We start from the raw sequence: 22,409 nt of genomic DNA on the forward strand, positions 1-22,409 counted from the left end.
CAGGACCCTGGGATCATGACCCGAGCAGAAGGCAGAGCTTAACCATCTGAGCCACCCAGATTCCCCAAAAGCTATCCATTTTTAATTGAGTTCATTATTTCTGGTTTGCTAATTCAAAGTTACTTATAAAAATCCCTTGTGGGGTGCCTGGCTGGCTCAGTCCTTACAGCATGCGACTCTTGATCTGTGGATTGTAGGTTCAAGGCCCACCTTGCATATAGAGATTACTTAAAAATAAAATCTTAAAAAAAAAAAAAATCTCTTGGGTTTCATTAAAAACAGTTTAAAGTAGGTTTTTTTCTTACCCTCTTAAGCAATGAATTTAAGCCATGCATAGATTTTAGCTATGGACGTCTTAGGACCATCACGATTTGAAAAGACAAATATTTCACTGTATAGTTTTATTAGAAAGGACAGGAAGCTTGGGAGAGAGGAATAAGGCCAGGCTTGGTGCTCGTATGGCCTCTTAACCCATGTTGTGCCCTGCAGCCACAGTCCCAGAACCAGCTTCATCGTCCCAGAGCCTGCTCTCCTGACTCCTTGCTGCCAACGCCCCTCTCTGCGCAAAGAAAGCCCTAAAATCTGGGGGCGATGAGATCAGAGGATTTCCCGTTCAATTTGTGACTTTCCACCACTCAATGACACTGCATCCACCCGCTTCATACCCGGAACCCGCATTGGTGACGGGAGCTGCGGTCAGCGGAGAGAGACCGGGTGGGCGCAGCCGGAAGTCCCGCCCTACGGAAGTGGGCCCGACCCGTTGGGCGGGAAACCGAGTACGGCGTCGTTGTAGGCTGGCGGCGAGGGAGAAGGGGCGGAACCCCAGCGCGCTGCGACTTGAGGGTGAAGGTCACGGCCTCCGCTCCCCGCGCGTTCGGATCCTGCCCGGCTCCCGCCCGGAAACCGAGCTCTGGCCTCCTGTGGAAGGTGGGCTGCCGCTGGTAGGCCCGGGTCCGCCGTCACAGCGGCTGGGATGCGGGACGCCCGGCTCTTCCCCTTCCAACCCCCTGACGTGAGGGGGTGGATTGAGCCGGCAGGAACGGGCTTCCCTGAGGAGGCAGCAGACCCCGGCTGCAGTCCCCACAGCAGCTGGTGGCAGAAAGAGAATTGTCACGTACCATGTAGTCGGGCGTCTGGAGCCCGGCAGGTTCCGACCCTGATTGTACTTGAGAATCCTCGGGCCTCTCGCCGGGTGATTCGGGTTATGGGAGGGGTGGGAACCAGTGGTGAGGCCCTTTCTCAGACCGTGGGCCGGGCCGCGTGGGCCGCAGCCCTTGAGGGGCGCACCCGCTGCAGGTGAATCCCCCATGAAAGGCCGGGACTCGCGCCTTTAACCAGCATCCCGTCCTTGGCAGGAGTTGGAGAGCCCTGGCCTACGAAGAAGAGAGGGTCTGGGGAAGACCTCTGCTCTTCAAAAGGAGATCTCCCGGCTCTTTAGGTGAGCCAGGTCTTGGTGTTAATGAGGGAAACAGGGTGGAGGTAGATAGACTTCCCTCCTTGGAAAGATCGGGCATCGCCCGCCTGTGCAAACTGGGAAGAGGTGATGAGGATTAATGTGGAACAGCTGCTCCGATCTCCTGAGTCTGGGAATGTAAATGTAGTGTGAACTCACTCGTGGTACCCTCGCTTTTCTGCACCTGTTCTCAATCTATTTTAACTATTGTAAAAGCTAGTTTATTTGCATATTGGCCCTTTCTCCCTCGCTTCTCCTACTGTAAGGAAAATTTCCACAATGTATGAGTCCAAGCTGGGTATCCGCTGTCAAGAACTTAGTGATGGCAATTAATGGTGGGATTTTCAGCCTGCCAGCCTTATACAGGAAGATGCCATTTATCGTTCTGATATTTTGGGGGTAATATTTACATTTCAAAAAAGCTTTTCATGTTAACAGTTTCTAGGCCAAGGGAAAGAGTAATTTTCAGCTAGTTTTCTTGCTTAAATTTGAATTTAACAGCACTGTTTTGGAGAGTAGATTAAATTAAACCTGTAAGTGGGATGGTTTCTTCCTGTTACCTGGAAAAATCATTTCTCCCTCCTGTGAGAACACAGCAATTTTGAAATCTTGTTCATTACAATTTGCATCTTCACTAAATTACTGAAAACACTGTCTGCTTTATTGAACAGATACTTTTGTGTTGGGGAAGAGACTATATAATTTAAAATATAATTATATAAATATCAATTCCTTGAAAGTTATAGCCTGTCCTTTGCTGTGGATGTTTCTAAAGCATTTTGCTAGTAAATAGATGACTTGTATTAATGCTACAAGGTAGTTGGAAAACTCTATTTTTTTGTGTGCAAAGTGACCATTTAATTGAAAAAAGTATAGGAAAGACAAAGGGGAATAGAAGGTAGTGTATTTTGTCAGTTTCAGTTTCAAGATGTTTAGATTTTAAAGTTATATTCCTTTTTAAATAAAATCATATTTATTTATTTTTTTTTTCAAACATTTTATTTATTTATTTGAGAGAGAGAATGAGAGACAGAGAGCATGAGAGGGAGGAGGGTCAGAGGGAGAAGCAGACTCCCCGCCGAGCAGGGAGCCCGATGTGGGACTCGATCCCGGGACTCCAGGATCATGACCTGAGCCGAGGGCAGTCGCTTAACCAACTGAGCCACCCAGGTGCCCCCTTTAAATAAAATCATATTTAAAGCAGAATAATTAATTCTGACTAATTAAAACTAAGGAAATAGTCCTTAAATTCCTTTACAAAGCAAAAATTTCCACATATGATATAGTAGTCCATTTTTATAAGTTTTTTTTTTTATTTAGTCTTCCTTTTCCAAATCCTAACCCATTTGTTGAAAGGTAATGCATGTTTACATATGGGAGACAGTACAATAGAGGATAAGAGTGTAGGGGTTGGCCTCAGATTTTCTTAGTGCCCATTCCAGCTCTGGCACATACTCTCTGTTTGAACTTGGGCAAATTATTTACCCTCTCCTCATCAGAATTCATTCCAATAGCTCCCTCTTAGGATTGTTGTAAAAACTAAAAAGATAATATTTATAAGGTTTACAGAACACAACCTTGCCTATGATAGGACTTGAATGTTAGAAGCTTTTATTATTATAAAAATTGTGAAAAATAGAAAAAAGTGGGATAAGACACCATAGAACCACCAGCTAAAGACAAGTGTTAATGTTGTTGTTTTCTATGTAGTTTTATTTTATGTTTGCCTCTACAAAATTGGGATCATGCTGTAGATAAAAGTTTGAGTTTTGTTCTTTTAGATTAATTGTAGCATAAGCATTTTGCCTTGTTATTAAACATTTGAAGCAAACATCAGTATTCTTGTTAACAGTATCCTGTGAATGTACCATAATGTACCTAACCATTCTTTTTTTTATTTAGGTTTTTTTTAAAATGTTATGTTAATCACCATACATTACATCATTATGGAATATCTAGGTTAAAAAAATGGCAAAACTGGTGTATATTTATATATTACCTTATAAAAGATTCTCACATTTATTATTTTTTTGTTTGGGAATTTTATTTCCATTCTGAGAATGAGAAAAAAATAGAAAGGATAAGTAGCTATCTCCCTTTAGCCTTATAGTGTTGGAGTAAATAAGAATTCTAGAGTTCTGTGAGTCCTGATGACTCTAAGAAGTTAATCGGACTCTCAGAGATTTTTCTAAAAAATCAGTTTAGCATATGAGATGCCATATCAGGGTTGCTGGTTATTTTAAAAATTCTTCTAACAAGTGATACATAAACAAAGATTTTTAGCTTAAAAGAATACTATGTTGAAAAAAATGGGTTGTTAGAAAAATATTTTAATATTAAACTTAGCTTGTGTAGAGAAATGGAGTTCTTAAGTGTGTGTGTGTGTGTGTGTGCGTGTGTGTGTTTTAAATTTCTGATTCATGGAGGGGTGACCAATCAGAAATGATGGGATGAAAATTTACAGGAGAGAAAATAAGGAAGGAGTACCAGAAGAGGATCAGTTAGATTCAGTTAACCAACCATTTTTATGTTTATTTAATAAAATGTGTTGAATGCCTGTAGTACTTAAGAATGCCACGTGCGTTTATGTATGTTTTTAAATTTAATTCTTGTAACAACTTTATAAAGTAGGAATTTCCTATTTTGCAGATAAGGAAACAGCCTCAGAGAACTTAAATATAACCTTTATCACATATTCAATAAGTTGTAGATTCAGTCCCTGCTCTCTGGCTTCAGGAAAACTATTTTTCCCTGCCCCTTTGCATTTATAATTCTGGAATTCTCAAACATTGATTTAAATTGAGAGAATACCTTTATCTTATAGATGAAATATAAGGAAAAAGAATACAGACGAGTATGGAAAGTGAGGACACAAAGAAGATACAAGGTGAGAAATTAATGGATTATTTATCTGGTATTAATTTTATAATTTATTAGTGGGATATACTGCAGATTATCTGACAGGATCCAGGAAATGAGAGAATTACTCAGCAATTTACATACGTATTTATTGTGCATCTACCCTGCCTGTCACACTGACTTCAGGACACTGACATTCTAATGGGTAAAGGCATGCTGATAATTAGAATACTGTATAATAGCTGATTTAATAGAGGTATATACAAGAACAGTGGGAACCTGAGAGAACCACCACCAAAGTATACATGGAGGTACAGATTTCAGAGTTGTCCTTAGAAAGATAGAAATTATATCCATGGGCATGGAGGAGATTCATTAGAGAGGAAATATTAAAAAAAAAAAAAGGATGAGAAATAGTGTTCCTTAATGCACACCACGTAAGGTTTTGGCTGAGGAAGAGGGCTCTCAAAGACTGAGAAAAATATTTCAGAAAGGTGAATGGAAGTTTAGGAATGTGGAATTTTGGAAAACAGCCTTTGGAGAATACTTCATGAGAAAGATTGCTTGAGCTCATCAGTGTCAAATGTCCACAGATGACTGAATTATCCACTCGATTTTCTATTTAGGAGATCATTTGTTTTATTAACAGTAAATTTGATACATTTCAGCCAGGTTGCAGTATATTGACTTTTGGGTGGGAAATAAGGATCTGGAGACAGTATGAATACCTAACTCTTCTTTTTTTTTAAAGATTTTATTTATTTATTTGACAGAGAGAGACGGAATACAAGCAGGGGGAGTGGAAGAGGGAGAAGCAGGCTTCCCGCTGAGCAGGGAGCCCGATCCGGGGCTCCATCCCAGGACCCTGGGATCATGACCTGAGCCGAAGGCAGACGCTTAACGACTGAGCCACCCAGGCGCCCCCCTAACTCTTCTTAAAAGCTTGACTGAAGATATATGGCAATAGGTAGAGGGAGACTGTAATGTTAAGGGAGCCTTGTAAGGGAGTAGAGACAAGAGAATATATGAAAAGGGAATGGAGATTCTGAAGAGGTAGAGGTTGAAGAGAACTGAAAAGAGAGGAGGGATAATTGTAGATGCTCCTCTCAGAACCTTTTTTACACTATGGGAATTATTCATATTTTTCTCGGTCTCCATCACCAGATTTTGAGTTCCTTGGAATCAGAATCCCCATCTGGTACAGAGTGGATGCATAGTAGACAGGCAATAAATATTTGTTAAATGAATAGATTTTTAAGGAAGTCATGGGCCTGTAATGGTGCCATTTGAGTTGCATGTGAGAGAAATCAAGTCAAACTAGTACAAGCAAGAAAGGAAATCTATCAGTTCATACCACTGGGAAACTCAGAGTTGTGAGGAAGAGTTCTCCAAAAAAAGCACAAAAAGGAGGGAAATCATTCTGGGCAGGAAAAAACCCCACCAAAGTATACTAGTTGTAGTCACTCTAGGGTCCCACAACACAGGTGAATGGATTAACCACGAAGAAGGGCGCTAGATACCTGTTCTGATATTGTAGAGGAAGAGATAAGAATGAGTGTGGCTGTAAATATTTTGTAGGAATCCTGTGTTGTGGAAAGTGGGGAATTCTGTGAGGCCTAACATCTGTGTCTTTGAGGATTTATCTTGGCATTTGTAACCTGCTTTTGCCCAGAGAGCAAGGCAAGCCAGAGATGCCAGATAATTAATGGCCCTTTCCCTGGGAGCAGCCCTGAACAAATGACTGATTGGAATTGATGGACAAATACTCTTCACCCTTTGGTGGGGATATCTCTGAGACATGTGGCTCCACCCTGGCTCCCAGAGTTCCCTTGTGGAGTGAAGCTCCAGTTACCTTAATAATAACTTTCTTCTGTCTGCCTTCCTGTCCTGTGTCACTTTCTCAAAAAAGTACTTAACACTCAAATCCTTGTCTCTTGGTCTACCTCTGGGGAAACCCAATTAAAACAAAGTGGAAGAGGGGCCCCTGGGTGGCTCAGTTGGTTAAGTGTCTGCCTTCCGCTCCGGTCGTGATCTCAGGGTTCTGGGATCGAGTCCCGCATCGAACTCCCTGCTCAGCGGGAAGCCTGCTTCTCCCTCCCCCACTCCCCCTGCTTGTGTTCCCTCTCTTGCTGTGCCCCGCCCCCCATCTCTCCTCCCTGCTCGTGCTCTTTCTCTCTCTCTCACTCTCTCAAATAAATAAAATCATTAAAAAACAAAATAAAACAAAGTGGAAGAGAAGGAGATGTGGGACAGGGGTTGGAGGTTTAAAGATAGCTGAAGATTTGGAATAGCCATTGCGGAAAATGGCAGAGGAAGCAGAAGGGTGTGAGAGAGAGAGCTGACCGTGGATGGGATTGCTGAATAGATTTGGGGGTTATAACTTGGAATGCATACCAAATATTTGTAATGGCATAATTGCTTGATTTTTTTTTTCTTTTAGCAATGCCCAAATTTGGGCTGAAAGAGCAGAGAAAGGAAAATGTTTTTGAGTCATGGTTAGGATTATAGGACATGTTTAGTAGAAGGACGGGGGTCAAAGTAATCTTAGCAAGATAATGGTTGAGGTGATGAATCATGGGATCTAGGATGAATAGGGAAGGAAATGAAACTAGAAGCCTCAGTGCAGGAGGAGTGAGCTTGTTTGGAGGTTCTAGCAGGGGAGCGCAGCTACTCGTATACCCTTGACCGAAGAACGGTCCTCCTCTATCGGGGAAGGTTGTCCTCTTCGACCGAGCGCGCAGCTTTGGGAGCGACGCACATGGAGCGGTGAGGGAGGAAGGGGACACCCGCCTAGCCAGCCAGATCAGCCGAATCAACCCTGGCGATCAATGGGGTGACAGATGTCGCAGTCAGATCGCCCTCACATCCTCAGTGCAGGAGGAGTAAAGGGATTATAGAGATCTTAGGTGTCAAGGAGTAAATATAAGAATAAGAAAGTAAGATAGTTGAAAGGATTAGGGATAATATTCCAAAAGTAAGATGATAGATTTGAAAATATTACTGATGGATCTGTTCTGACTAATGACAGGGTTCCAAAGTTTGGCCTTGGAAATGAATAGCCAGGTTTACATGCAGTTTGAGATTTAGAAAAGAGAGACTGTCTCTTTCCTAGTATCCATATCAGTCACCCAAAAGAACTGAGATTGGGGTCACTTTGGTCATTTGGACAACTGCAAAGCATACCAGTAATTTGATTTTTTTTTTTAAGACTTTATTTATTTGACAGAGAGAGACACAGTGAGAGAGGGAACACAAGCAGGGGGAGTGGGAGAGGAAGAAGCAGGCTTCCCGCCAAGCAGGGAGCCCGATGCAGGGCTCGATCCCAGGACCCTGGGATCACGACCTGAGCCAAAGGCAGACACTTAACAACTGAGCCACCCAGGCGCCCCCAGTAATTTGATTTTTGTATATAGAATAGCTTTATTAAAATATAATTGACATACCACACAATTCAACCATTTAAAGTATACAATTTAGTTGTTTTTAATATATTCACAGTGTTGTACAATCATCACAAACAATTTTAGTGCCTTTTTATCACCCCCAAAGCAACCCTGTACTCTTTTTTTTGTGTGAGTTTTATTTTTTTTTTAGTTTTTTTATTGTCATGTTAATCCCCATACATTACATCATTAGTTTTAGATGCAGTGTTCCATGATTCATTGTTTGTGCATAACACCCAGTGCTCCATGCAGAACGTGCCCTCCTCAATACCCATCACCAGGCTAACCCATCCTCCCACCCCCCTCCCCTGTAGAACCCTCAGTTTGTTTTTCAGAGTCCATCGTCTCTCATGGTTCATTTACTCCTCCGATTTCCCCCCAACCCTGTACTCTTTAGCAGTCACACCTCCACCACCCACCCCCAACTGTAGGAAACTGCTAATCTATTTTCTGTCTCTAGACTTGCCTATTCTGGACATATAAATTGAATCATACAATATGTGGGCTTTTGTGGCTGGTTTCTTTCACTTAGCATAGTATTATCAAGGATTATTCAAGTTTTATCAGTATCTTCATTCCTTTTTGTTGCCGAATAATATTCCATTGAATGGATATATCTTATTTTGTTTATGCATTCAAGAGGTGATGGAGATTTGGGTTTCCACTGTTTGGCAGTTATGAGTAATGTTGCTGTGAACATTCATGTACAAGTTTTTGTGTGACATGTTTTCATTTCTCTTGGGTATATATCTAGTAGTAGAATTATTGAGTCTGGTAAATTTATATTTAACCTTTTGAGGAATTGCTAGACTTTTTGCCAAAGTGGCTGTACCATTTTACGTTCCTACAGCAATGTATAAGGGTTCCATTTTCTTCAAATTCTTGGTAAACACTTGTCATAATCTGTCTTTTTGATTATAGCCATACTAGTGGATTTGAAGTGGTGTTTTTTTTAACTACTTTTATTTAAGATTTTATTTATTTATTTGAGAGAGAGAGAATGAGAGCGGGGGGAGGGTCAGAGGGAGAAGCAGACTCCCTGCTGAGTGGGGAGCCTGATGCTGACTGGATCCCAGGACTTCAGGATCATGACCTGAGCTGAAGGCAGTTGCTTAACCAACAGGCGCCCCTGTGAAGTGGTATTTAATGTGGTTTGGGTTTCTATTTTCTTAATGACTAATGATGTTGAGCGTCTTTTCATATACTGACCATTTGTGTATCTTTCTTGGAGAAATGTCTATATGCTTTTTACTTGGGTTATCTTTTTATTACTGAGTCTTAAGAGTTCTTTTTATCTTCTGAACACAAGCCCCTTATCAGATATCTGATTTGTAGATCTATTCTTCCCTTCTGTGAGTTGTCTTTTCACATTCTTGATATCTTTTGAAGCTCAAAAAATTTCAAATTTTAGGTCCAATTTATCCAATTTTCTTTTATAAATTGTGCTTCTATATTGTATATACTTGAGTTTTTGTTTTATTTTCTTCAGGAATGACTGAAGGAACTAGGTTGCATAGGCTGGAGAAGATAAAACTGAGTTGTAGATGTTATTAGGTGCTTTGGGAAGGGAGGGATTATAATAGAAAATATCAAAGTAGGAGAAGGGTGTACAGGAGGGAATAGAAGAATACTTAAAGAAGTTTCTTGTTTTCTGCAGTTGTGCCTAGAATTGAAAATCAGCATGCCCCATCAAAAATCCTCTTTGGCTTGTTGTTATTGCTATCCATACAGTCAAACTAACCTTCTTACGGTCTCTATTAATGTAGAAAATGATCAATAAATGTTTGCTATTGCTTTAAGATAATTTAGTAATAACCTTTGTACTATGGTTTTTTACTAACAGATTGAATCATGAGTAATTTTATTGAACCAAATTGTCAGTTGAATTTCTTTTAAGAGGAGAACTAAATATTGATTGATAATAGATCTAAGTTTCTTTTAATGTGTTCCTCTATGTTTTTATGTTCTTTCTTCATCCTATATCTTTGAGAACTTTAAATTTAATTCAAACATTATGTCAAAATCTGCATACAATTTTATTTAAAACCAAGAGATGAAATTGTTAAAAGGTCGTAGTGAAAATTTTATAGGGAAATGATTGTTTTTCATTTTTAGTTGCAAATAAATATTTCAAGTTTATATTTTCGTAAGTTTTGACACACACATGTGTATATATGCAAACAGCACAATCAGGATAGGGAATATATCCTCATGCACCCTTATAATACTTCTTTTTGTCCCTTCCTGGACCCCTTTCCCCTAAGCAACCACTGATCTGCCTTCTGTTATTATAGTTTACATTTTTTTTCCAATACATGGAATAATACAGTATACATTCTTTTTTTGTGGTTTCTTTCAGTTTAATTATTTTGAGATTCCTCCATGTTGTTGCATATATCAATAGTTAACTCCTTTTTGTTGTTATACTTAGCCATAGTGTATGGTCATACCACAATTTATTTATCCATTCATCTGTTGATGGACATTTCAGTTGTTTTCAGTTTTTGGCTATTACATATAATGCTGCCATGAACATTTGTGTATAAGTCTTTGTATGGACCATACCTGCTTTTCTTGTAGATAAATTCTTAGGAGTGGAATGGCTGGATCAAATGGTAGGTGTATGTTTAACAATTTATGAAACTGCTGAGGGGTGCTTGGTTGGTTCAGTCGGTTAAGCATCTGCCTTTGGCTTAGGTCATGATCTCAGGGTCCTGGGATCAAGCCCTGTGTCAGGCTTCCTGCTCAGGGGAGAACCTGCTTCTCCCTCTCCCTCTGCCCCTCCCCTTGCTTGTGCTTGCTCTCTCTCAAATAAATAAATAAAATCTTAAAAAAAAAAAGAAAATGAAGTTTTAAATCTTGATGAAATACAGTTTATTCCTTATTTTTCTACAGATTGTGCTATTTGCATTGTGTCTAAAAAATTTTCACCTAAACCAAGGTTGCAAAGATTTTTTCCTGTGTTACCTCTTAAAAGTTTTATAGTTCCAATTTTACATTATGTCTGCAATCCCTTTTGAGTTAATTTTTGTATATGGTTTGATTCGAGTTTGGTTTGTTATGTTTTTGAACGTGGGTATCTAGTTGTTACACTACCATTTGTTGGAAAGACTATCCTTCTCTGCATTGCCATTGTAAAAAAATAAGCCTGTTGGGGTTACATTGAATTTATAGATCAAGTTGAGGAAATCGACATTTTAACAATATTTAGTCCTCCAACCCATGAAAAAGGTGTTTTACTCCCTTTATTTCAATCTTCTTTAATATGTCTCCACAGTATTTTTTAAGTTTTAGTAGACATGTTGTTCACATCTTTTGTCAGATTTATCCCTAAGTATTTAATATTTTTGATACTATTATAAGCAGCATTGTTTGTTTGTTTTTTTTTTAAGTTGGCTCCAGGGGCACCTGGGTGGCTCAGTTGTTAAGCATCTGCCTTCGGCTCAGGTCATGATCCCAGGTTCCTGGGATTGAGCCATGCATCGGTCGCCCTGCTCCGCAGAGCCTGCTTCTCCCTCTCCCACTCCCCTTACTTGTGTTTCCTCTCTCTCTGTGTCTCTCCCTGTCAAAAAAATAATACATAAAATCTTAAAAAAATAATAAAAAAATAAAGTTGGCTCCATGCCCAAGGCAGAGGTCTAACTCATGACTGATGAGGTCATGACCTGAGCTGAGATCAAGAGTTGGATGCTCAACTGACTGAGCCACCCAGGCTCCCCATAAACGGCATTATTTTTCAATTTCAATTTTCAGTTACTTATTGCTGGTATATATAGAAATGTAATTAATTTCTGTATGTTAAATGGATATACTGAAACCTTACTATACTCAGTAGCTCTTTTGTAGATTCCACCAGATTATCTGTATAGAAGATCATGTTATACATGAAGGTAGATAGTTTTATTACTTCCTTCCTAATTTGAATGTCTTTTTTTTTTTTTTTTAAGATTTTATTTGTTTATTTGAGACAGAGAGAATGAGAAAGAGAGAGCACATGAGAGGGGGAGGGTCAGAGGCAGAAGCAGGCTCCCTGCCGAGGGGGGAGCCTGATGCGGGACTCGATCCAGGGACTCCAGGATCATGACCTGAGCCGAAGGCAGTTGCTTAACCAACTGAGCCACCCAGGCGCCCCTGAATGTTTTTTCTTTTTCTCACCTGATGGCACTGGCTAAGCTCTCCAGTACAATGTTAAATGGAATGTTAAATAGAATGACATTGCCTAGACTCCCCAGTACAATGTTAAACATCTCTGTCTTGTTCCTGATCTCAGGGAGAAAGAATTCAGTCTTTCTCTGTTAAGTATTATGTTTACTGTAGGGCTTTTTTTTGTAGATATACTTTTTTAAATTGAGGAGGTTTTCTTCTAGTCCAAGTTTGCTGAGCTTTTTTTTTTTTTTTTATCAGAAATGAATGTTGAATTTTATCAAATGCTTTTTCTGCATCTATTGAGATAACCATATGATTTTCCACGTTAGTTTGTCATATTACATCAATTGATTTTTCATATCTTAAGCCAACCCTGAAATTTAGGATAAACCCACTTGGTCATGATGTATTGCTACTTTAATATGTTTTTAGGTTCAGTTTGCTAAAATTATTTAGACTTTTTACATGTATGTTCATGTGGGATATTGGTCTGTAGTTGTCTTTTTTTCCTTTCTAATGGCTTTGGTTTTGGTATTAGGGTAATGCTGGCCTCATAGAATAAGTTTGGAAGTATTCCTTCTCTCCAAACTTTTAGAAAAGTTTGTGTAGAATTGGTATTACTTCTTCCTTAAGCATTTGGAAGAGTTTACAAATGAAGCTATTTGAACCTAGAGTTTTCTTTACAAAAGGTTTTTAAAGTGTGATTTCAATTTCTTTCATAGATATAGGAATATTTAGGTTATCTGATTTCTTCTTGGGTGAGTTTAGATAATTTGTGTCTTTCTTTCTTTTTTTTTTTTAAGATTTTATTTATTTGAGAGAGAAAGAGAGAGAGCGTGCCTGCACATCAGCAGGAAGAGGGAAAAGCAGGGGCAGAAGGAAAAGCAGACACCCCGCTAAGCAGGGAGATCCATATGGGGCTCTGTCCCAGGACCCTAGGATCATGACCTGAGCCAAAGGTAGAGGCTTAACCAACTGAGCCACCCAGGTGCCCAGTTTGTGTCTTTCTTAATGATTTTATTTTTTTAAGTAATCTCTATGCCCAATGTGGGGCTCGAATTTACAATCCCAAGATCAAGAGTTGCATACTTTACTGACTGAGCCAGCCAGGTGCCCCGAATTTGTGTCTTTCAAGCAATTTGTCCATTTCACCTAAGTCATTGAATCCATAGATAAGAAGTTATGCATAACTATTATTTATCTTTTGAATATAAATAGAATCTATGATGATGCCATCTCTCATTCTGGTATTGGTAATTTGTGTCTTTGCTCCTTTTCCCTCATCAGTTTGTCTAGAGATTTATCAGTTTTACTATCTTCTCAAAGAACCAGTTCTTTTTTCTGCTTTCAATCTCATTGATTTTTAGCTTTGATCTTTATTTCCTTCCTTCTACTTACTTTGGGTTTAATTTACTGTTTTTATAGTTTCTTAAGATGGAAGCTAAGGTCATTAATTCGAGACCTTTCTTCTTTTTTTTTTTTTTTAAGATTTTATTTATTTATTTGACAGAGAGAAAACACAAGCAGGGGGGAGCGGCAGAGGGAGAGGAAGAAGCAGGCTCCCCACTGAGCAGGGAGCCTGATTTGGGACTCCATCCCAGGACCCTGGGATCATGATCTGAGCGGAAGGCAGATGCTTAACCGACTGAGCCACCCAGGCGCCCCAAGACCTTTCTTTTTTTATAATATAAGCATTTAGTATTGTAAATTTCCTCCCAAATACTGTTTTGGTAGCATCCCACAAGTTCTAATGTGTTGTATTTTCATTTTCATTCAGTTCATTTCTAAATGGCAGATGTTTAAACCAGTGTAGATGTATTTAAAGAAAATAATATTTGAATTTTGTATTCTATTTCATGCAAGGGGAAAATCTAATGGTTATAAGAATTTCATTTCAAGTTCTTTTATTTAAGGAACATCTTTTATATGTCTTTACTGTTTGATAGATTATAAAAGAAATATATACTATTATTTTAAAAACAAACATTACAAAGATACATTTAGAAAGTGAAATTTAAATGGTTAGTTTTTGAAAAGAAACATTTGGTTTAAAAGAAAAAGAAATTTTTGTTCTTCAGAAATGAAGACTGACCTGAACTTATTATTGGAGTGCCTGAAGTATCAAATGGACAACCCTTTCTCACAAAAGGAAGCTTTGGTCACTATTCATTCAGTTTGTCAACAAAATAGTAAGACATGATACTGAATTTTTATCTGTGATTCTAGTTCTTTAGTATTGTGATATATGAAATATGCATAGTTCTTTCTCTTTGACTCAGTTACTCTGTATGCTTTGTTACAAAGTTCATGTGATTTATTTTCTCCTTAAAAGATTCATAATATCATTTGTTTTGTTTTTCTGTACACCCTATAGGTAATGCAGGTGTTTATTTTAGGGAAATTGGTGGTTTGATGTTTGTAAAAAATCTTGCAAAGTCAAGTGAACATAGCATGGTAAAAGAAGCAGCCTTATACACATTAGGAGCTGTTGCAGAACAAAATGGTAATATATGAAAACTTTTTTTCATTATCCTTCAAGCATTATGCTATATTTTAACAAACTACTAAAAAGTAATTTTAGAATTAAGTTCCTTTTTTACATGTCTGAATAGTTTTATCCAGTTATTTTATTTGTTTAAATTCATGCATGCCACTTGTTAACTAATGAAGGAACCAGTAAAATAAGACAACTGTTTCAAAGGCAATGACAAAAAAACAACATAGGCGTTACGGAATGCTAAAATAGATTTGTACGTAGGCATATAACTGGTCAGTATCTGCAGGGCAATAATCAGTTGCATTCTACTAGCCAAAATGTTTTGTATTTCTATGATCAAGAGTAACCTAGGGCACCTGGGTGGTGCAGTTGGTTAAGCGTCTGACTCTTGGTTTCGGCTCAGGTTGTGATCTCAGGGTTGTGAGACTGAGCCCTGCGTGGGGCTCTGTGTGAGATTCTCTCTCCCTCTTCCTCTGCCCCTCCTGCTCATGTGCTCATGTGCATGCACTCTCTCTCTCAAAATAAATAAATAAATAAATAAATATTTTTTAAAGGATGACTTGGATTACTGTCAATTTTCTACAATTTACAAAGATGTAAAATAGCCCAAAGACAGTGAAAGACACAGATAATCTAGAAGGGTGTGCTAGATGGGACATTCAGTAATCATTTCAAAATCTTTCACAATTTTTCTTGCTGTTAGTCGGAAACATTTGTTTCACTTTGTCTTCTGTGCGTATCTTTTTTTTGTCATGCAAAAGTTTATTTTTACAAAAATAAAATTCAACATTCTTTCCCCTTTTTGCTTCTGGATTTTGAGTTATAGGAAAGTTTTCCATACTCTTAAGGTTCTAGGGGAATCCACCCACATTGACTTTTGGTCCTAGTATGGTTTTATTTTTTACGTTTACATTTTCCTTTTTGAATTCCTTTTGAATATCCTGGGGTATGGCATGATATATGCTCCAGTTTCATCTTTTTTATGTGGCAATCCAGCTATTCTAACACTTCTTATTAAAAAGATCTTTTTCATGTTGATTTGAGATGCTGTTAGGGCTTCATGAATTTGCACATGTGGTGGGTCTATCTCTGGTTTTTCTATTACGTTCATTCTCTATATAACTAGGTAGTTGAGTCAAAAAACAAAGATAACCTACAGCATCTTGTATATAGATAAATATACTCTGCGTATAGAAATTCATGTTGGTAAAAACATTTTCCTGTATTATACCCAAAATGAAGTTGAATCTAAAGTACTGGTTTGTCAAACAACTTTCTATTCTTAAAGTTTAATTTTTTTTTAATGCGGGGCTTGAACTTGACCCTGAGATCAAGACCTGAGCTGAGATCAAAAGTCAAATAGCTTAGCCAATTGAGCCACCCAGATGCCGCTTAAATTTTCATCCATAAATATTTCTTCATCATTTGGTAGGAACCAAGCTGTGTGCTAGTCATTGGGATAAATCAGACACTGTCCTTTGCTCGAGAGAAAGTCTAATAGCTGGTTCTAAATACTGGATAAAATACAAATTATATCTCTGTGTTCAAATTATTATTTTTAAAAATTTTATTTTTTAAGTTTATTTTTTTTTTAGTAATCTGTACACCCAATGTAGGGCTCAAACTCATCACCCCTAAGATCAAGAGTCACATGCTCTTCTGACTGAGCCAGCCACATGCCCTCTTAAATTATTTTTAAAAAATTCTGTTTATTGTATTATTATCACACACACACACACACATGCACACATACACACACACACAACCCTACTGTCAGGTATCATTTTTGCTTTTTGGAAAAATATTTTTATTTCTAGAAAGTTTTTAAAAAATAGCACAAGTATCATTTGTCTATCTTCTAAAACAGGTTTCTGAATTTTTTAAAATTTTTCTCTTGGGGCGCCTGGGTGGCTCAGTCGTTAAGCGTCTGCCTTCGGCTCAGGTCATGATCCCAGGGTCCTGGGATCGAACCCCGCATCGGGCTTCCTGCTGAGCAGGAAGCCTGCTTCTCCCTCTCCTACTCCCCCTGCTTGTGTTCCCTCTCTCGCTATCTCTCTCTCTGTCAAATAAATAAATAAAATCTTTAAAAAAAATTTTTTTTTTTCTCTTGCTATCTTTTGTTACTTACTCATCCTCTTAAATTTTTTTTCATATTTTTTGTTTAGTTAGGTTTGGGGTTTTGTTTTTTAAAGATTTTATTTATTTATTTGCCAGAGAGAGAGAGAGCGAGAAAGAGAGCGATCAAGCACAAGCAGGGGGAGCGGCAGGCAGAGGGAGAAGCAGGCTCCCCACTGAGCAAGGATCCCAATGTGGGACTCGATCCCAGTATCCTGGGATCATGACCTGAGCCGAAGGCAGATGCTTAACCGACTGAGCCACCCAGGCGTCCCTAGTTAGGTTTTTATTAGAAGTTCTAGGAGATTTTGTACATGTTTTAGAGCCTCAGTCAAGTACTTCTGATTAAGGTACTGCTTTTTCAGTCTGCTAATTGAGTAAGCACATAGCAATTTTTCAGAAATTTTGTTGCATGACTAATAAATGTCAATGAAATGAGATCTGGTTGAGAACCATCTGTTTGGCAACTTTATATTTTGTTCAGCATATTTTAAGACTTAGGCTAATGCATAGAAATTGCAATTATATTTTTATTTTTCAGTTTACTGTCAGCAGTCTTTGTGCACTTCAGAATTATTTGAAGACTTAACTTGGTTCTTATCTAATGATGATTCAAACACAAATTTGAAAAGAATGTCTGTCTATGTTATTTTGGTTCTAGTTTCAAATAATAGTAAGTACATTCTTTCGTGGTGTAGAAACATTTAAAAAAATTATAAATTGAAATAGTCTTTGTTCTTTTTATTCTAGTCTTTATATTAGTGTCTTTTTTTTTTAAAGTAGGCTCTACATCTAGCGTGGAGCCCAATGCAGGGCTTGAACTCACAACCCTGAGATCAAGACCTGAGCTGAGATCAAGAGTCGGACACTTAACCGACTGAGCCACCCAGGCACCCCTATATCAGTGTCTTTTTAAAAAATCTTACTAACTTCTGAGAACTACTGGCTTTAAAGAAAAGAGAATCACATATATTTAATTGTTTGATATTTATTAATTATAAAAAATAGTAAAGTGATTTGTGTTATTTAAATAACATTGAAAAGGAGCAGCTTTAAAAGCAAAAGAGGCATTTGATGATTAGTTTGGTTGATTTTCCACTGAATTAGCCATTTAGTTACAGTGTTTATTATATCAGCTAACAATGACCTTAAATTTCATGTAGCTCTTAGCTAAAATTTATTTCAGTTTTGGAGGAAATTTGAATGCTGTCTTTTTCTGGGCATAGGTAGTGTATAACCCCGATTACAGATTTTTATCTATTGCAATACTTTAAAGTGATTACAAGTTATTTATTAAAAATACTAGTTAAATGTTTTTCATTTCTGCAAAATTACTTATAAACAGAAGTCCTATTTGTGTATTATATGTCTGTTTTTTTAAGGGACTGGACAAACACTTGTAAGAGAAACAGGTTGTATTACAGTTCTGACACAGTTGTTCAGGTAAGAAAATACAAATCTTTTGTTGTTATTCATTACTTAAGACTTTAACACATTTGTTTTAATTTGCTTCTTCCTTTTTTTTTTTTTTTTAACCAAATAGGACTGTTCTTTCAAAATACGAGTTGAATTTGTCGGATAAAGATGCATTCCAGAGCTATCAGTTATGGTCTTCAGTGTGTAGTACTTTGTGCGTCTGTGTCAACAATCCTCAAAATGGTAATATCTCAAATATTTAAATATAAAAATAAAATAAAAACAAATGAACTGATATTTTCCAAATATATTAAAACATGATTGACTTTGTCTCCTTTCAGATGAAAATCAAATGCTTTGCTGTTCACTTTTTCCACATGCCAATGACTGGCTAATAAATTGTATCAAACCTGAGATAATTCGCCCTGTTTGCTCATTTATTGGACTCACTCTTGCAAATAACAGTAAGTATTCATTATTCTCTAGTTTTACTTGAAGAAACATAGTTCAAAACATAACAAAAATCTACTGAGTTAATTATGGAGTTAATTGAATTAATGAAATAATTTTATTACAGTAAGTTGGGTTGTTTTGGTTGCATTTAGACTATTACAGATAGGAAAATCTTGAAAGTAGACATCGTTAGGAAGATAGTAAGAAAGATGGAGGTAACAGCATAGTTTTGAATCTCCCCAGATACCCTCATGAAACAGAGCAACTAGATAGCAAAATTAAAGCCCCACACAGTATATTCTCTGATCACACGTAATTAAATTAGAAATGAATAAAAATAAAACATCTAGAAAAGTCCCAAATATCTGAAAATTACTCAGTGCTAAAAAAGAGACTAAAAAAAACCCCTACAAACCCATGAGTAAAAGAGTAAGTCACAGGGCGCCTGGGTGGCTCAGTCGTTAAACGTCTGCCTTCGGCTCAGGTCATGATCCCAGGGTCCTGGGATTGAGCCCCACATCGGGCTCCCTGTACCGCGGGAAGCCTGCTTCTCCCTCTCCCACTCCCCCTGCTTGTGTTCCCTTTCTCGCTGTATCTCTCTGTCAGATAAATAAAATCTTTTTTTTAAAAAAAGAGTAAGTCATGAAGAAATTAGAAATGTTTTTAACTGAATGATAATGAAAGCACAACATTAAAAAACTGGGTTGCTAAAAATAAATAAATGAATGAATAAAAAATAAAAGCTGGGTTGCTGCAAAAACATTCTGAAAGCAGTGTTTGGAGGGAAATTTATAGCACTACAGTTTGTATAAGGAAAGAAGAAAGCTCTCAATCAATTATATTAGTTTCCACCTAAGAAACTAGAAAATAAATCAAGTTAAACTCAGAGGAAAGAAGGAAATAATAAAGAGAAGATAAGAAATCAATGCAATAGAAAAATAACAGAATAGGGAAAAATCAATGAAACCAGAGCTAGTTCTTTAAAAAGATCAATGAAATGGTGGATCCTTTAGCCAGACTAACCACAAAATAAAAAGAGAGGGCCCAAATTACTAATATCAGGAATAAGAAGTGACATCACTCTAGATCCGAACAGATATTAAAAGGATATTTTCCTTTTAATCAAACAACTTTATAATCAAAGGAATAATCAAAACAACTTTATGCCACTAAATTTGACAACTTACATGAATTGGATAAATTCTTTGAAAGGCACCAACCACCAAAGCTCACTCAGAAGAAATAGATAACCTGAATATTATTATATATATTAAAGAAATTGAATTTGTAGTTGAAAACCTAAAACAGGAATTTCCAGGCCCTGATGGCTTCACTGGTGAATTATGACAAACATTTAAGGAAAATAAATTCTACATAAATTGCCAGGAAATGGAAGTGGAAGAAACACTTCCCAACACATTTTGATGTGTTTTTTTAATTTAATTTAATTTAATTTAATTTAATTTAATTTTATTTTATTTTATTTTATTTTATTTTATTTTATTATTTTATTTAAGTAATCTTCATGCCCAACATGGGGCTTGAACTCACGACTCAAGAACAAGAGTTCCATGCTCTACTGACTGAGCCAGCCAGGCGCCCCTTTGCCCATACATTTTAGATCAGCATTATTCCCATACTAAAACTTGAAAAAGACTTTACAAGAAAACTGTACGTCAATATCCTTTATGAATATAGATGCAAACATCCTTAGCAAAACATTAACAAATCAGGGGTTCCTGGCTGGCTCAGTGTGTAGAGCATATGGCTCTTGATCTTGGGGTCATGAGTTCAAGCCCCATGTTGGGTTCAGAGCTTACTTAAAGAAATTTTTAAAAAGTTATAATTAAAATTTTAAAAAATATTAACAAATCAAATCCAGCAATATACAGAAAGGATAATATATTATGACCAAGTGACATTTATCCTAGGAATGCAAGATTGGTTGAACATTGGAAAATTCACCATATTCACAGGTTATGACAGAAAAGAAAAACTATACAGTCTGAAAGGATGCAAGGAAAGCTTTTCGCGTAGTTCAACATACATTTGTGACAAAAGCTTTTGGTAAACTAGGAATAGATAGAACTTCTCAGTGTGATAGAGGGCCTCTACAAAACACAGTTAACATAGTCAATGATGAAAGACTTAATGTGCTCTCCACCAACCCCAAGATTGGAAAAAAATAAGGATGGCCACTCTCAATGCTTTAGCATTTTACTGGGTGTTCAGGTCGGTGAAATAAGACAAGAAAATAAAAGGCATAGAGATTGAAAAGGAAAAGAAAATACAGTATTTATTAATACGTGACGTGATTGAAGAATCTACAATAAAGCTACAAGAATGAATAAATGATTTTAGCAAGGTTGCAGGATACAGGGTCATATACAGAAATCAACTGTATTTCTATGTAGTAGCAACAAGCAATCGGGAACTTAAACTATCGTTTATAATCATATCAAAAAACTACTTAGGGATATATTTAATGAAATATGTGCAATGTCTATATGCTGAAAACTATGAAACATTGCTGAGGTAAAGAAAACCTAAATAAATGGGAGATATATTACACTCATGGATTGTAAGACTCAGTAGTATTAGAATGTCACTTTGCAAATTCATCTCTTGATTCAAGGCATTCCCATCAAAATACCAGCAGGCATTGCTGTAGAAATTGACAGGCTGATTCTAAATTTACATGGAAATGCAAAGGGGCGAGGATAGTCAAAACTGTTTTGAAAAAGGTCAAAATTATGGGATTTATATTACTTGATTTCAATACTTATACAGTAATCAAGAAAGTGTGGCATTAGTTTAAGTGTAGACATACTAGATCAATGGAACAAAATAGAGAATCCAGAAATAGACCCACACATATATAGTCGCTGGTTTTCTAAAAAAGTGCCATAACAATTCCATGTGGGAATTTGTCTTTTCAACAAATGCTTCTGGAAAGAGTGGATATCTGTACATATAATATGAATCTCAACCCTAATTTTATACTGTTTGTAAAAATTAACCTGAAGTGATCCACAGACCTAAGTGTAAGAACTAAAACTGTAAAATTCTAGACAAAAACATAGGAGCAAATCTTCATAATTTGGGAGAAGACAAAGATTTCTTAGGACACAAAAAGTATGAGCTACTAAGGAAAAAATGAGAAATTGGACTTCAGTGAAATTGAAAGCTTTAACTCTTCAAAAGACCATGTTAAAATGAAAAGGAAAACCATAGACTGGAAGAAAATATTTGTGAAATGTACATCTGACAAAGAACTTGTACCCAAAATATATAGAGAACTCCTACAAATTGGTAGGACAAAAAACAACCTAATGATTAAAAAAATGGGCAAGATTTGGACAAATACTTCACCAAAGAAGATACAAGTATTAAATTGTAAATAAGTAATGAGAAAGTTTTTGAAAAGCTACTCAAAATCATTGGTCATCAGAGAAATCCAAACTAAAACCCCAGGGATACCACTACACACTCACACCATGCCTAAAAGCAGAAAGGCTAGTAATATTAAACATTGATGAGGACATGGAGCAACTAGAACTTTCTCACACATTGTTGGTGTGTACCTATATTCATGTATTTAAAGCAAATAGTCATGTTTCACGTGCAAAGGAACATATCTCTATAATTCCAAAATTGTATTCTCTTTCCATGATGCTTTGACATTTCCTTTTTCTCTAAAAGTCAACTTGAAATAGTAATAATTTTAGGACCTCATTACTCTTAGCAAACTCGTATGAAATAAGAGATTAGATAAAATTTGAAATACTCAGTGTACAAGTGTAGACTAGGATGTTCTTATGCTTATAAGCCTGAATTTTTATTACATAGGCTATTACTAGAAAATGTGGTAACACAGTGCCATTTTTATCTAAACATTTAAAGATATTTCTTTTTCTTTTTTTCTTTAAAGATTTTATTTATTTATTTGAGAGAGAGAATGAGAGAGAGAGAGCAGGAGAGGGGGGAGGGTCAGAGGGAGAAGCAGACTCCCTGCCGAGCAGGGAGC

The 22,409-nt window shown here is 37.0% G+C and overlaps 1 protein-coding gene across 1 annotated transcript in view; it reads left to right on the top strand.

Annotated features, from left to right (window-relative positions):
• Positions 1-56: 56 nt before the first annotated feature.
• TERB1 (telomere repeat binding bouquet formation protein 1) overlaps positions 57-22,409 on the top strand; it is a 48,604-nt gene continuing 26,251 nt past the window's right edge. Inside the window, exons 1-8 of the mRNA XM_035025046.1 lie at positions 57-927; positions 4,278-4,340; positions 13,980-14,090; positions 14,276-14,404; positions 17,055-17,186; positions 17,896-17,956; positions 18,057-18,172; positions 18,271-18,393. Coding sequence (XP_034880937.1) covers positions 4,310-4,340; positions 13,980-14,090; positions 14,276-14,404; positions 17,055-17,186; positions 17,896-17,956; positions 18,057-18,172; positions 18,271-18,393 — 703 coding nt within the window. The 5' untranslated portion in view covers positions 57-927; positions 4,278-4,309. The remainder of the gene's footprint in view (positions 928-4,277; positions 4,341-13,979; positions 14,091-14,275; positions 14,405-17,054; positions 17,187-17,895; positions 17,957-18,056; positions 18,173-18,270; positions 18,394-22,409) is intronic.

Source organism: Mirounga leonina, unplaced genomic scaffold (genome assembly GCF_011800145.1).
Source record: "Mirounga leonina isolate KUSES-001 unplaced genomic scaffold, KU_Mleo_1.0 Mir_180, whole genome shotgun sequence".
NCBI lineage: Eukaryota > Metazoa > Chordata > Mammalia > Carnivora > Phocidae > Mirounga > Mirounga leonina.